Source organism: Scyliorhinus canicula, chromosome 25, assembly GCF_902713615.1.
Source record: "Scyliorhinus canicula chromosome 25, sScyCan1.1, whole genome shotgun sequence".
Classification (NCBI taxonomy): domain Eukaryota; kingdom Metazoa; phylum Chordata; class Chondrichthyes; order Carcharhiniformes; family Scyliorhinidae; genus Scyliorhinus; species Scyliorhinus canicula.
This window is the reverse complement of record NC_052170.1, coordinates 24,243,803-24,260,539: the sequence shown is the minus strand read 5'-3', so window position 1 is coordinate 24,260,539 and position 16,737 is coordinate 24,243,803. Positions and strand designations below refer to the sequence as shown.

General features: G+C 43.6%; 1 protein-coding gene across 3 annotated transcripts in view; it reads right to left on the bottom strand.

Annotated features, from left to right (window-relative positions):
• The window catches only part of LOC119957095 (pancreatic secretory granule membrane major glycoprotein GP2-like), a 63,764-nt gene extending 47,384 nt beyond the window's left edge, over nt 1–16,380 (bottom strand). For all 3 annotated transcript variants that reach the window (XM_038784785.1, XM_038784786.1, XM_038784787.1), the window contains exon 1: nt 16,357–16,380. In XM_038784785.1, coding sequence (XP_038640713.1) covers nt 16,357–16,365 — 9 coding nt within the window. In that variant the 5' untranslated portion in view covers nt 16,366–16,380. The remainder of the gene's footprint in view (nt 1–16,356) is intronic.
• Nucleotides 16,381–16,737: the final 357 nt, after the last annotated feature.

Below are 16,737 nucleotides of genomic sequence, written 5' to 3'. Positions count from 1 at the left end.
ATGTGTGCAGGAGGGTTTTCTGACACAATATGTTGACAGGCCAACAAGAGGTGAGGCCACTTTGGATTTGGTTTTGGGTAATGAACCAGGCCAGGTGTTAGATCTGGAGGTAGGTGAACACTTTGGAGACAGTGACCACAATTCGGTGACCTTTACGTTAGTGATGGAAAGGGATAAGTATACCCCGCAGAGCAAGAGTTATAGCTGGGGGAGGGGCAATTATGATGCCATTAGACATGACTTAGGATGTGTTGGTTGGAGAAGTAGGCTGCAAGGGTTGGGCACACTGGATATGTGGAGCTTGTTCAAGGAACAGCTATTGCATGTTCTTGATAAGTACGTACCAGTCAGGCAGGGAGGAAGGGGTCGAGCGAGGGAACCGTGGTATACCAAAGAAGTGGAATCTCTTGTTAAGAGGAAGAAGGAGGCCTATGTGAAGATGAGGCGTGAAGTTTCAGTTGGGGCGCTTGATAGTTACAAGGAAGCGAGGAAGGATCTAAAGAGAGAGCTGAGACGAGCAAGGAGGGGACATGAGAAGTCTTTGGCAGGTAGGATCAAGGAAAACCCAAAAGCTTTCTATAGGTATGTCAGGAATAAAAGAATGACTAGGGTAAGAGTAGGGCCAGTCAAGGACAGTGGTGGGAAGTTGTGTGTGGAGGCTGAGGAGATAAGCGAGATACTAAATGAATACTTTTCATCAGTATTCACTCAAGAAAAAGATAATATTGTGGAGGAGAATGCTGAGACCCAGGCTATAAGAATAGATGGCATTGAGGTGCGTAGGGAAGAAGTGTTGGCAATTCTGGACAAGGTGAAAATAGATAAGTCCCCGGGGCCGGATGGGATTTATCCTAGGATTCTCTGGGAAGCCAGGGAAGAGATTGCTGAGCCTTTGGCTTTGATTTTTAGGTCATCATTGGCTACAGGAATAGTGCCAGAGGACTGGAGGATAGCAAATGTGGTCCCTTTGTTCAAGAAGGGGAGTAGAGATAACCCCGGTAACTATAGGCCGGTGAGCCTAACGTCTGTGGTGGGTAAAGTCTTGGAGAGGATTATAAAAGATACGATTTATAATCATCTAGATAGGAATAATATGATTAGGGATAGTCAGCATGGTTTTGTGAAGGGTAGGTCATGCCTCACAAACCTTATCGAGTTCTTTGAGAAGGTGACTGAACAGGTAGACGAGGGTAGAGCAGTTGATGTGGTGTATATGGATTTCAGTAAAGCGTTTGATAAGGTTCCCCACGGTCGGCTATTGCAGAAAATACGGAGGCTGGGGATTGAGGGTGATTTAGAGATGTGGATCAGAAATTGGCTAGTTGAAAGAAGACAGAGAGTGGTAGTTGATGGGAAATGTTCAGAATGGAGTTCAGTTACGAGTGGCGTACCACAAGGATCTGTTCTGGGGCCGTTGCTGTTTGTCATTTTTATAAATGACCTAGAGGAGGGCGCAGAAGGATGGGTGAGTAAATTTGCAGACGACACTAAAGTCGGTGGAGTTGTAGACAGTGCGGAAGGATGTTGCAGGTTACAGAGGGACATAGATAAGCTGCAGAGCTGGGCTGAGAGGTGGCAAATGGAGTTTAATGTGGAGAAGTGTGAGGTGATTCACTTTGGAAAGAATAACAGGAATGCGGAATATTTGGCTAATGGTAAAATTCTTGGTAGTGTGGATGAGCAGAGGGATCTCGGTGTCCATGTACATAGATCCCTGAAAGTTGCCACCCAGGTTGATAGGGTTGTGAAGAAGGCCTATGGTGTGTTGGCCTTTATTGGTAGAGGGATTGAGTTCCGGAGCCATGAGGTCATGATGCAGCTGTACCAAACTCTGGTACGGCCGCATTTGGAGTATTGCGTACAGTTCTGGTCGCCTCATTATAGGAAGGACGTGGAAGCTTTGGAACGGGTGCAGAGGAGATTTACCAGGATGTTGCCTGGTATGGAGGGAAAATCTTATGAGGAAAGGCTGATGGACTTGAGGTTGTTTTCGTTAGAGAGAAGAAGGTTAAGAGGTGACTTAATAGAGGCATACAAAATGATCAGAGGGTTAGATAGGGTGGACAGCGAGAGCCTTCTCCCGCGGATGGAGGTGGCTAGCACGAGGGGACATAGCCTTAAATTGAGGGGTAATAGATATAGGACAGAGGTCAGAGGTGGGTTTTTTACGCAAAGAGTGGTGAGGCCGTGGAATGCCCTACCTGCAACAGTAGTGAACTCGCCAACATTGAGGGCATTTAAAAATTTATTGGATAAGCATATGGATGATAAGGGCATAGTGTAGGTTAGATGGCCTTTAGTTTTTTTTTCCATGTCGGTGCAACATCGAGGGCCGAAGGGCCTGTACTGCGCTGTATCGTTCTATGTTCTATGTTCTATGTTCTATGAAACTCTCATCCATACCTTTCCAGATGCTTCCTGAGATAGTTACATTCCATTAAGGTGTGAGCCATTGTTTTAGCTTACCACATGAAACCTGTGTGTTTGATAAACCTGTTTGTGAGCAAGAATCTGCATTTTATAATCCTGCTCTTTGCAGCTGCTATTAACCTTTTGTGGGATCTTTCCCATATATCCTCTCAGACTAGATATTGCCAGACTTCCATGTTTCAAATGACACATTTTCCTGTATTTTCAAGAACACCCCGTCTTGACATTTGAAACATAACTATATTATTTGGTTAATTGTCCCCCCCCATCCAATTGTACTAACATATATCCCCGATCTTTGTCATTTGTATGCATGTGTTGCAATTTTAATTTGTGCACCAAAATAAACTCGTATATGTATCCATATCTCAGACCAGTGTCGATAAGAGTCTTGTTTTTCTTCCTCAAGTCCAATTACCGTGAACCATAGCCATAGCCGCTCAGGAAAGTAACACAATTGCTTTCCGTGTGTTTTACTACCTCCAAAGCATTTTACTTCCTTGGGGTAGCAGCGCCATAGAAGCTTCCTCATGTCCCTCAGAAACAGCACACACCTCAGTCCATTAGTAACCAAAAAGGTCTTTTGTCCATCACTGGCTGTTAGGTGTCCCATTTTTCCGTCATCCAAATTGCTTTCCGTTTCTCATTGGAATGGTAATTATGATATCATGTACCACCCACTGATCCCCTTGCTTCATTAATTTAAAAGGTTCAATTGATCCTGCTTATATTCCTAACTTCCCCACATTAATGTCTAACATTGTCGTGAAGCATGTATGTCTGCCAACCCCTGGTTTACATGAGAGAATGTCTTTCTGACAAATTTCCTTCAAATCCTTTTCGTCTGTCATCATTTCCCTTACAACATTAAAGTGTATATTTTCCATTACAGCATTTGCAAAACCACATTGAACTGTCACTTTTCAACATAAATTCTCCCTATTGTTAAATACACAGTAAAAAAAATTAAGTCTTACCTTAACACAATACTCATTACCTAACCATACAAATAGACTGTGTTGCAACTTTATGTATTTGCAACTGTTATCACAATTTAAATACTAGAAATAAAGTACAATATCGAAACATCCCTTCGTGGCTTTGGGACGAATAATTATTACATACTAAATATGGCATATAAACAACATCAATATTATTCATAATGTTCTATGTAGTTAAATCAAGAAAACACACGAAACTACCCCTCTATTAAAACATTCACACAGTTTAGAAATGCGGATCAAGTTCTTTAACAACACACATACCCCCCTTATCATATATATAGCAGTCCCGACCAATTTGCATGACATTTCTTTCTTTAATAACGATTACAGCTCTTCAATGCAATATTGTTTTGCTGCATTGGTAACAATTTTCCCACCGTGGCATCAAGCTACAAAAATTCTTAAATGATTGTCATTTATCATGTTGGGGTTCCTCATCAGTCGCTGCTGTCTGCCGAGACCCTTAATAACTCCACCGCGTAGTACATACCCCGTGGAAACCACAGATCATCCATCAGCTGATGTCCAGTTAGAGATGTCTGACCGGAGGTTTCACTGTTCAGTAATAATTTGATATTTTGATTTGTTTCTAACCCATAAAGTTTTCCTCCGGATTTTGGCATTTAATTCCCTCAAATATGTAGCCAATTGTATCATTAGTTTTCCCCAAATCCTGTCTAAAAGATTCTTCTCTGGAGTGTAGTTCTCTTCCTTCGTGTAAACTGGTTTGTTATTTATTTTTTCCATCTGAAAAATCAAATGAACAGATCAAGGGTGGAGAGGGCCCTATTCTTTAATTTGTACCTTCTGTTTTCATTTGGATTCCCCCAGAAGTGCCCTCTCCAGGACTTCCGGATTTCTTTTGCCACCATTTCTTTTTGAACTGGTTTATTTTCCTTATCATTGTTGTACATCATGCAATTAAAGCCTGTTAAGCTTCCTCCTTTTGTCATTGCACCCCTGAGTGAGATTCGAAGAATCTCAAACTCCTCCTCTGCTCACCCAGTGATCTAATCTGGTCAAAACCTTACCGATACTTTCCTGATATTGCTACTGCATTTACTTTAATTACTTTATTTTGATTACGACCAGATTTTTATGAAAGTAAGTTCCAAACATGACATTTTAACTTGATCATCTGTCCAACCAATGCTGCTAACAGGTTTTAATTCACTGTCTTCCCACCAATTGGATCATGTGCTTTAATTGTGATACAATGTCTTTTGCTCCAGACACCATGCTTCTCTAATTCAACTGTATGTTTACCCAGAATCTGAACAATCTCATCTTTACATTTTACAACTTCATGGATTATTTTTCCTGCAGTTTTAATTGGTAGCTTCACACAAACTTCCTCTGTATTATCAATTGGTTTTAATATCTTTATGTTTCTGCATCAATTTTTATTAAATCTTTTCCTGCAATCAGATTCTCATTTCCTGATACTGCAATTAATTCTCCTAATCTAACTCCTGGTCCAATATCTTTATTCTCTAATGCTCCTTCTTCAAGGTATTTAACATTCTAAACATCATTATTTAAGATAGTGATACTAAGTGTTGGTCAGGCACTAGGACCCTGCGGAGCCTGCAGTGTCAATTTCAAGGCAGCAGTTTCAAAGTCTGCAACAGCTGACTGCTGCCCAGCACAAACTCTTTATCTGTTTATTCTGAGACCAATTTAGTTCTGAACATACTGATTTACTCATCATACGGATCACATTTCTTCCTGCCATTTATAACTTCCAATTTATGTGAAAATCAGCTTTACAAAATACAACATTTTTTAAAAATACAAACATTTTGTGCAGCAGGGTAGCATTGTGGATAGCACAATGGATTCACAGCTCCAGGGTCCCAGGTTCGATTCCGGCTTGGGTCACTGTCTGTGCGGAGTCTCCACATCCTCCCCGTGTCTGCGTGGGTTTCCTCCGGGTGCTCTGGTTTCCTCCCACAGTCCAAAAATGTGCAGGTTAGGTGGATTGGCCATGATAAATTGCCCTTAGTGTCCAAAATTGCCCTTAGTGTTGGGTGAGGGGTTATTGGGATAGGGGGAGGTGTTGACCTTGGGTAGGGTGCTCTTTCCAAGAGCCGGTGCAGACTCAATAGGCCGAATGGCCTCCTTCTGCACTGTAAATTCTATATTTAAAGGAAATTCACAATTCCTTATTAGACATACACACACTCATTCATCCACTCAGATCTTGGATCTTTACTCTGCAGGATTTCACAAATCCTTATTAAACACACACTCACATTTATCCACTGAGATCTTGGACCTCTATTCTGCAGGGTTTTAGTTACTCTTAACAAAAATTGAGACCCCTCCATGCTGATAAGTTTCACTTCTGCAGGAGTTTTTTTTTGCCTCTGTTAAGCTTTTCCACTCTTGTTTCATTGTTACAACTCTTTTGACCATATTTCAGAGCAAGAGGATTATTCTCATTGCCATTTTTCGGAATTCAAGTTCTGTTCCTGGTTCTCCCTTTCAGTTGCAATCTGAAATTAAGGATAAGTACCCTTTCTGGGCCCTATCCAATGCTGACTAAGGCGCTATCTTCCTGTTTTAGTTAAGGGTCGATTGGTTATTGGTCTCTGAAGATTCTAGGCGTCCCTATTTTCCAGAAAATTTCCGCACAATCTGCCTTACTCTAAGGACGATTTATTTTTTGGCCTCCTTTTACTAGTAATGGATGCAAGACTTTTAGTGCTGTCACCAAGATGTCTTGCAGACTTTCACTCAGGGTCAGCATCTTCTAGTCTGCTAATTCACACCCAACCTGAGTTTCAGTCCCCTCGATCCACAGAATATCCTTACGAAAGTCAATCACAAATGACTTTCCAGACTAAACTCGGCATGTAAAGTCTGACTCACACATAGACCAGAAACTTCTAATATTTTAGCCTTTGTGCCGGTTAGAAATTTCTAATATTCCAACCGTTTCTTGGGAACTAGAAACTTCTAATATTCTAGCCCCTACTCTAGCCCCCATTCTGATCAGCTAGAAACTTCTAATATTCTAGCCCCTACTCTAGCCCCCATTCTGCACAGCTAGAAACTTCTAATATTCTAGCCTCGCTTTACCTAGAAACTTCTAATATTCTAGGCCTCCACGCTGGATGCCATGGAGAAAGCAAAAAAACCGGCTGGGCGTAATTAACACTCTTTGGGGGGGTTTAAACTAATTCAGCAGGGGCATGGGAACCTGGATTGTAGTTTTGGGGTACGGGAGATTGAGAGTAGAGAGGTCAGGAGCACAGTTTTGACTTCGCAGGAGGGCGGCAGTGTTCAGGTCTGTGGTTTGAAGTGTGTCTATTTCAATGCCAGGAGTATACGAAATAAGGTAGGGGAACTGGCAGCATGGGTTGGTACCTGGGACTTCGATGTTGTGGCCATTTCAGAGACATGGATAGAGCAGGGACAGGAATGGTTGTTGCAGGTTCCGGGGTTTAGGTGCTTTAGTAAGGTCAGAGAAGGGAGCAAAAGAGGGGGAGGTGTGGCGCTGCTAGTCAAGGACAGTATTACGGTGGTAGAAAGGATGCAAGATGGGGACTCTTCTTCCGAGGTAGTATGGGCTGAGGTTAGAAACAGGAAAGGAGAGGTCACCCTGTTGGGAGTTTTCTATAGGCCACCTAATAGTTCTAGAGATGTAGAGGAAAGGATGGCGAAGATGATTCTGGAAAAGAGCGAAAGTAACAGGGTAGTTGTTATGGGAGACTTTAACTTTCCTAATATTGACTGGAAAAGATATAATTCGAGTACATTGGATGGGTCGTTCTTTGTACAATGTGTGCAGGAGGGTTTTCTGACACAATATGTTGACAGGCCAACAAGAGGTGAGGCCACTTTGGATTTGGTTTTGGGTAATGAACCAGGCCAGGTGTTAGATCTGGAGGTAGGTGAACACTTTGGAGACAGTGACCACAATTCGGTGACCTTTACGTTAGTGATGGAAAGGGATAAGTATACCCCGCAGAGCAAGAGTTATAGCTGGGGGAAGGGCAATTATGATGCCATTAGACATGACTTAGGATGTGTTGGTTGGAGAAGTAGGCTGCAAGGGTTGGGCACACTGGATATGTGGAGCTTGTTCAAGGAACAGCTATTGCATGTTCTTGATAAGTACGTACCAGTCAGGCAGGGAGGAAGGGGTCGAGCGAGGGAACCGTGGTTTACCAAAGAAGTGGAATCTCTTGTTAAGAGGAAGAAGGAGGCCTATGTGAAGATGAGGCGTGAAGTTTCAGTTGGGGCGCTTGATAGTTACAAGAAAGCGAGGAAGGATCTAAAGAGAGAGCTGAGACGAGCAAGGAGGGGACATGAGAAGTCTTTGGCAGGTAGGATCAAGGAAAACCCAAAAGCTTTCTATAGGTATGTCAGGAATAAAAGAATGACTAGGGTAAGAGTAGGGCCAGTCAAGGACAGTGGTGGGAAGTTGTGTGTGGAGGCTGAGGAGATAAGCGAGATACTAAATGAATACTTTTCGTCAGTATTCACTCAAGAAAAAGATAATATTGTGGAGGAGAATGCTGAGACCCAGGCTATTAGAATAGATGGCATTGAGGTGCGTAGGGAAGAAGTGTTGGCAATTCTGGACAAGGTGAAAATAGATAAGTCCCCGGGGCCGGATGGGATTTATCCTAGGATTCTCTGGGAAGCCAGGGAAGAGATTGCTGAGCCTTTGGCTACAGGAATAGTGCCAGAGGACTGGAGGATAGCAAATGTGGTCCCTTTGTTCAAGAAGGGGAGTAGAGATAACCCCGGTAACTATAGGCCGGTGAGCCTAACGTCTGTGGTGGGTAAAGTCTTGGAGAGGATTATAAAAGATACGATTTATAATCATCTAGATAGGAATAATATGATTAGGGATAGTCAGCATGGTTTTGTGAAGGGTAGGTCATGCCTCACAAACCTTATCGAGTTCTTTGAGAAGGTGACTGAACAGGTAGACGAGGGTAGAGCAGTTGATGTGGTGTATATGGATTTCAGTAAAGCGTTTGATAAGGTTCCCCACGGTCGGCTATTGCAGAAAATACGGAGGCTGGGGATTGAGGGTGATTTAGAGATGTGGATCAGAAATTGGCTAGTTGAAAGAAGACAGAGAGTGGTAGTTGATGGGAAATGTTCAGAATGGAGTTCAGTTACGAGTGGCGTACCACAAGGATCTGTTCTGGGGCCGTTGCTGTTTGTCATTTTTATAAATGACCTAGAGGAGGGCGCAGAAGGATGGGTGAGTAAATTTGCAGACGACACTAAAGTCGGTGGAGTTGTAGACAGTGCGGAAGGATGTTGCAGGTTACAGAGGGACATAGATAAGCTGCAGAGCTGGGCTGAGAGGTGGCAAATGGAGTTTAATGTGGAGAAGTGTGAGGTGATTCACTTTGGAAAGAATAACAGGAATGCGGAATATTTGGCTAATGGTAAAATTCTTGGTAGTGTGGATGAGCAGAGGGATCTCGGTGTCCATGTACATAGATCCCTGAAAGTTGCCACCCAGGTTGATAGGGTTGTGAAGAAGGCCTATGGTGTGTTGGCCTTTATTGGTAGAGGGATTGAGTTCCGGAGCCATGAGGTCATGATGCAGCTGTACCAAACTCTGGTACGGCCGCATTTGGAGTATTGCGTACAGTTCTGGTCGCCTCATTATAGGAAGGACGTGGAAGCTTTGGAACGGGTGCAGAGGAGATTTACCAGGATGTTGCCTGGTATGGAGGGAAAATCTTATGAGGAAAGGCTAATGGACTTGAGGTTGTTTTCGTTAGAGAGAAGAAGGTTAAGAGGTGACTTAATAGAGGCATACAAAATGATCAGAGGGTTAGATAGGGTGGACAGCGAGAGCCTTCTCCCGCGGATGGAGGTGGCTAGCACGAGGGGACATAGCCTTAAATTGAGGGGTAATAGATATAGGACAGAGGTCAGAGGTGGGTTTTTTACGCAAAGAGTGGTGAGGCCGTGGAATGCCCTACCTGCAACAGTAGTGAACTCGCCAACATTGAGGGCATTTAAAAATTTATTGGATAAGCATATGGATGATAAGGGCATAGTGTAGGTTAGATGGCCTTTAGTTTTTTTTTTTCCATGTCGGTGCAACATCGAGGGCCGAAGGGCCTGTACTGCGCTGTATCGTTCTATGTTCTATGTTCTATGTTCTAACACGATGTCCTGGCTCATGCACTGCTAAGTAAGTAACGTAGATTTTCAGGAATAAACCACTTTTTCAGGTTAAGTTAAGTTATTTTATTATTATATTTTTTCTTTTAAAAGCTGCAAACTCTTTCTTTACAGAAAGGTAAAAAGATCTTGCTTCTGGATCCCGCTGGTTGGTTGTAGGGACCTTCAGGCCCACCTTGACACTCAATCTTCTTTAAATTCTGGTCATTTTGGGATGTATTCGCTGGTTAGCTCTGTTGCTGTGTCTTATTGATCCATGTACTGAGCTATAGGAGCCATCTCTGCTAGCTATCTCTAAGCTGACTCTGACTCCTGTTTAAATTCTAGTCTTCCTTAGATGTATAACTGTTTAAACTTGGCTGCTTGCCTTGTCTTTCCCATGACCGAGCTCTCTCTCTCTCTGAGTTCTCCTCCACTTCTCTCCTGTTGCTGTTTCTATTGTTGTTGTTGCTCTTCTGCTTCTGCTCCCTGGGTTTAAATTCTCTTTCTAACAATTATTAAGTTTTTAGAGACTTATTGTAAATTAACTTATTTCCCTTTGATTGTTAAAAGGTATCTTTGATGTAAACATTTGAATACAACTAATTATTCATTTTGCGCATAGCGTCACCTCAGATCTGATTACATTATCCTTTGTGATGTTCAAAGTTCCTTTGGTTTCAATAGGTGTTACTTTTAATTCTGTGATTTCGAATCGTTTAATTTTCCAGTTGTTTACTAAGAGAGTTTATTTCAATTAAGGTGTGAGACTTTGCTTTTAGCTGTATGCTAAAATTTAACTTGGTTATGACTTGAAAGACCTGCCTGCTTTAAACATTCGTCACTTAATTCAATTGAAACTCTCATCCATACCTTTCCAGATGCTTCGTGAGATAGTTACATTCCATGAAGGTGTGAGCCATTGTTTTAGCTTACCACATGAAACCTGTGTGTTTGATAAGCCTGCTTGTGAGCAAGAATCTGCATTTTATAATCCTGCTCTTTGCAGCTGCTATTAACCTTTTGTGGGATCTTTCCCTGTATCCTTTCAGATCAGATATTGCCAGACTTCCATGTTTCAAATGATACATTTTTCTGTATTTTCAAGAACAGAATAGATAGGATAGATGCGGGTTTCCAATGAAAACAATCCTAATCTTCTTAACCTTTCTTCATTGCTAGCACCCTCCATACCAGGCAACATTCTGGTGAACCTCCTCTGCACCCTCTCCAAGGCATCCACATCCTTCTGGTAATGTGGCAACCAGAACTGCACGCAGTATTCCAAATGTGGCCGAACCAAAGTCCTATATAACTGTAACATGACCTGCCAACTCTTGTACTCAATACCCTGTCCGATGAAGGCAAGCATGCTGTATGCCTTCTTGACCACTCTATCAACCTGCGTTGCCACCTTCAGGGTACAATGGACCTGAACTCCCAGATCTCTCTGCACATCAATTTCCCCAAGATCCTTCCATTGACCATATAGTCCGCTCTTGAATTTGATCTTCCAAATGCATCACCTCGCATTTGCCTGGATTGAACTCCACCTGCCATTTCTCTGCCCAACTCTCCAATCTATCTATATTTTGTTGTATTCTCTGACAGTCCTCCTCGCTATCTGCAACTCCACCAATCTTAGTATCATCTGCAAACTTGCTAATCAGACCACCTATACCTTCCCCCAGGTCATTTATGTCGGTCACAAACAACAGTAGTGCGAGCACGGATCCTTGTGGAACACCACTAGTCACCCTTCTCCATTTTGAGACACTCCCTTCCACCACTACTCTCTGTCTCCTGTTGCCCAGCCAGTTCTTTATCAATCTAGCTAGTATACCCTGAACCCCATACGACTTCACTTTTTCCATCAACCTGCCATGGGAAACCTTATCAAAAGCCTAACTAAAGTCCATGTACACGACATCTACAGCTCTTCCCTCATCAATTAACTTTCACTTCCTCAAAGAATTCTATTAGGTTTGTAAGACATGACCTTCCCTGCACAAAACCATGCTGTCTATCACTGATAAGTCTATTTTCTTCCATATGTAAATAGATCCTATCCCTCAGTATATTCTCCAACAGTTTGCCGACCACTTACGTCAATCTCACAGGTCTATAATTCCCTGGATTATCCCTGCTACCCTTCTTAAACAAAGGGACAACATTAGCAATTCTCCATTCCTCCGGGACCTCACCCGTGCTCAAGGATGCTGCTAAGATATTAGTTAAGGCCCCAGCTATTTCGACCCTCGCTTCCCTCAGTAACCTGGGATAGATCCCATCCGGTCCTGGGGACTTGTCCAACTTAATGTCTTTTAGAATACCTAAAACTTCCCCCTTCCGTATGACAACTTGACCAAGAGTATTTAAACATCCATCCCTAGCCTCAACATCCGTCTTCTCCCTCTCCTTTGTGAATACCGATGCAAAGTACTCATTAAGAATCTCACCCATTTCCTCTAAGTCCACACATAAATTCCCTCTTTTGTCTTTAAGTGGGCCAATCCTTTCTCTAGTTACCCTCTTGCTCCTTACATACGAATAAAATGCTTTGGGATTTTCCTTAACCCTGTTAGCCAAAGATATTTCATGACCCCTTTTAGCCCTCTTTCTTGCGTGTTTGAGATTCGTCCTACTTTCCCGATATTCCTCCAAAGCTTCATCAATTTTGAGTTGCCTCGATCCTATGTATGCTTCCTTTTTCATCTTAGCTAGTCTCACAAATTCACCCGTCATCCATGGTTCCCTAATCTTGTCTGTCCTGCACTCTAATCAACCTTTCCTTAAAAGACATCCACATTTCAAATGTGGATTTATCCTTAAACAGCTGCTCCCAATCCACATTCCCGAGCTCCTGCCGAATTTTGTTCCTTTAGGACCACTCTCATCTTTGTCCATTAGTATTCTAAGATTTATGGAATTGTGATCGCTATTTCCAAATTAATCGTCGACTGAAACATCAACCACCTGGCCGGGATCATTCCCCAATAGCAGGTCCAGCATGGCCCCTTCCCAAGTTGGACTATTTACATACTGCTCTAAAAAAAACTCTCCTGGATGCTCCTTACAAACTCTGCTCCATCTACGCCTCCATTACTAAATGAATACTTTTCGGCAGTATTCACTCAAGAAAAAGATAATATTGTGGAGGAGAATGCTGAGACCCAGGCTATTAGAATAGATGGCATTGAGGTGCGTAGGGAAGAAGTGTTGGCAATTCTGGACAAGGTGAAAATAGATAAGTCCCCGGGGCCGGATGGGATTTATCCCAGGATTCTCTGGGAAGCCAGGGAAGAGATTGCTGAGCCTTTGGCTTTGATTTGTAGGTCATCATTGGCTACAGGAATAGTGCCAGAGGACTGGAGGATAGCAAATGTGGTCCCTTTGTTCAAGAAGGGGAGTAGAGATAACCCCGGTAACTAGAGGCCAGTGAGCCTAACGTCTGTGGTGGGTAAGGTCTTGGAGAGGATTATAAAAGATACGATTTATAATCATCTAGATAGGAATAATATGATTAGGGATAGTCAGCATGGTTTTGTGAAGGGTAGGTCATGCCTCACAAACCTTATCGAGTTCTTTGAGAAGGTGACTGAACAGGTAGACGAGGGTAGAGCAGTTGATGTGGTGTATATGGATTTCAGTAAAGCGTTTGATAAGGTTCCCCACGGTCGGCTATTGCAGAAAATACGGAGGCTGGGGATTGAGGGTGATTTAGAGATGTGGATCAGAAATTGGCTAGTTGAAAGAAGACAGAGAGTGGTAGTTGATGGGAAATGTTCAGAATGGAGTTCAGTTACGAGTGGCGTACCACAAGGATCTGTTCTGCGGCCGTTGCTGTTTATCATTTTTATAAATGACCTAGAGGAGGGCGCAGAAGGATGGGTGAGTAAATTTGCAGACGACACAAAAGTCGGTGGAGTTGTAGACAGTGCGGAAGGATGTTGCAGGTTACAGAGGGACATAGATAAGCTGCAGATCTGGGCTGAGAGATGGCAAATGGAGTTTAATGTGGAGAAGTGTGAGGTGATTCACTTTGGAAAGAATAACAGGAATGCGGAATATTTGGCTAATGGTAAAATTCTTGGTAGTGTGGATGAGCAGAGGGATCTCGGTGTCCATGTACATAGATCCCTGAAAGTTGCCACCCAGTTTTATAGGGTTGTGAAGAAGGCCTATGGTGTGTTGGCCTTTATTGGTAGAGGGATTGAGTTCCGGAGCCATGATGGTCATGTTGCAGTTGTACAAAACTCTAGTACGGCCGCATTTGGAGTATTGCGTACAGTTCTGGTCGCCTCATTATAGGAAGGACGTGGAAGCTTTGGAACGGGTGCAGAGGAGATTTACCAGGATGTTGCCTGGTATGGAGGGAAAATCTTATGAGGAAAGGCTGACGGACTTGAGGTTGTTTTCGTTAGAGAGAAGAAGGTGAAGAGGTGACTTAATAGAGGCATACAAAATGATCAGAGAGGTTAGATAGGGTGGACAGCGAGAGCCTTCTCCCGCGGATGGAGGTGGCTAGCACGAGGGGACATAGCCTTAAATTGAGGGGTAATAGATATAGGACAGAGGTCAGAGGTGGGTTTTTTACGCAAAGAGTGGTGAGGCCGTGGAATGCCCTACCTGCAACAGTAGTGAACTCGCCAACATTGAGGGCATTTAAAAGTTTATTGGATAAGCATATGGATGATAAGGGCATAGTGTAGGTTAGATGGCCTTTAGTTTTCTTTTTCCATGTCGGTGCAACATCGAGGGCCGAAGGGCCTGTACTGCGCTGTATCGTTCTATGTTCTATTAATACTACACGAATCCCATTCAATGTTGGGGAAGTTAAAATCTCCCATCACAACCACCCTATTGCTCCTAGATCTGGAGCGGCGCAGGCTTGGAGGGCCGAAGGGCCTGTTCCTGTGCTGTAATATTTCTTTGTTCTTTCTTCTCTTTGTTCTAAACCATGCTTGTTTGTGACTTGCTGGATTCATCATCCAGATCCATCTCCAGTCTCCTCAATGACACAGCTCATTCAGGAGCTCTGTATTGGGACTGGAGAACACACACAGACCTGAGCCCATCTTCAAAAACAGTGATACACCTCTCAGCATATTCTAAATTCTAATTCATACCTGACTACTTACAGACACACCTCAGGAGGTGTTCCCGTATGTGCTGGAGGAGGTTCAGTAAGATTGCCTGTTCCTCAGTGTTGACTACATTCTATGGGACCCTCTGTCTCCTTATGAGGGAAACAGAGCGGACGACAATTCTCCCTGGAGAGCAAAGCTTACCCAATAGAATGGCTGGAGGGGGAAAGGTGACTGTGCCTTGTGTCATGTGCTCTGCATTGGGTAATGTAATCCAGCCCCTGTCACTCATAGTCCTGGATTCTGAAATGTAAATCACCACATTTACCGGAAGTCTGCAGAGGGATTTGGATAGGTTAAGTGAATGGGCTAGGGTATGGCAGATGGAATACAATGTTGACAACTGTGAGGAGATCCATTTTGGTAGCAATAACAGCAAAAGGGATTATTATTTCAATAATAAAATATTAAAACCTGCTGCTGTGCAGAAATACCTGGTTGTGCTGGTGCATGAGTCACAACAAGTTGGTTTACAGGTGCAACAGGTTTTTTGTCCTTCATTGTTTGAGGGATGGAGTTTAAGACTAGGGAGGTTATGCTGCAATTGTATCAGGTGTTAGTGAGGCCACACCTGGAGTGTTGTGCTCAGTTTTGATCTCCTTACCTGAGAAAGAATGTACTGGTGCTGGAGGGTTTGCAGAGGAGATTCACTAGGTTAATCCCAGAGTTGGAGGGGTTGGAGTATGAGGAGAGGCTGAGTAGACTGGGACTGTACTCGTTGGAATTTAGAAGGATGAGGGGGGGGGGGGATCAGACAGAAACATATACAATTATGAAGGGAATAGATAGGATAGATGCGGGCAGGTTGTTTCCATTGGCGGGTGAAAGCAGAACTAGGGGGCATCGCCTCACAATAAGGGGAAGTAGATTTAGGACTGAGCTTCGGAGGAACTTCTTCACCCAAAGGGTTGTGAATCTATGGAATTGCTTGCACAGTGAAGCAGTTGAGGCTCCTTCATTAAATGTTTTTAAGATAAAGATAGATCATTTTTTGAAGAATAAAGGAAAAAAGGGTTATGGTGTTCCGGCCGGAAAGTGGAGCTGAGTCCACAAAAGATCAGCCATGATCTCATTGAATGGCAGAGCAGGCTCGAGGGGCCAGATGGCCGACTCCTGCTCCTAGGTCTTATGTTCTTATTTCACACCAGAATCCACACCCAGTGATACCACCAGCCCACACACATTCCAACTACCAATCAAAACCTGGCAGAAATCTGTTTGTAATTGTCCCCTGTTGTTGTTTGTGAGTTGATGTGGATTGGGGGATAACCCAGCCCTGATAAATGTCTGGTACATCTCCATGGTGATCTGTGAAACAGTGGAGACCCCGAACAGAGAATCTGCGGGGCACGGGGCAATTTTCCTGGCCATCCTACAGCCTGTTTTGTGGCTCCTGAGGCCATTGGCCAATGGAAGGATCTTTCAGTCCCATCGCTGTCAATGGGGCTTCCCGGTGTTTACACCCTCCGCCCCACGGCAGGGGGAGGGGGCTCTGTCAGTGGGACCGGAATCACACCAATAGGAATGGCCGGGAAGTCCCACTCACTGACTCCAGTGAAGACACAATTAAACTAAACATTACAGAAATCATCAAAATAAACACTTCCTTTCCAAAAATATACATCCACCCAATTCATCTGTAGGAAATGTTGTTGCCTGTATTTTACCCAAGGTCTCGTTGTTGATCTTCAGGATCTCCGCGGTTACAGTGGGTGTGGAGCTGGGGGGTGGGGCTTTCTGCTGGGTACAGGAGGAAAGGATTAAGCAAAGATTTATTGAAGCACAAAATAGACAAAAATGACAGAAATGTGAGTGAGATCCACAGAATCATCAGATCCCGACAGTGGAGAAGGAGGCCACTCAGCCCATCGACTTTGCACCGTCCCTCTGAAAGAGCACCCTACCTCGGCCCACTCCCCCCGTCCTTCCCCTGTAACCCCATCTCGGCCCGACCCCCACCATATCCCTGTAGCCCCAACTCGGGGCAAATTAGCATGGCCAATCCACCG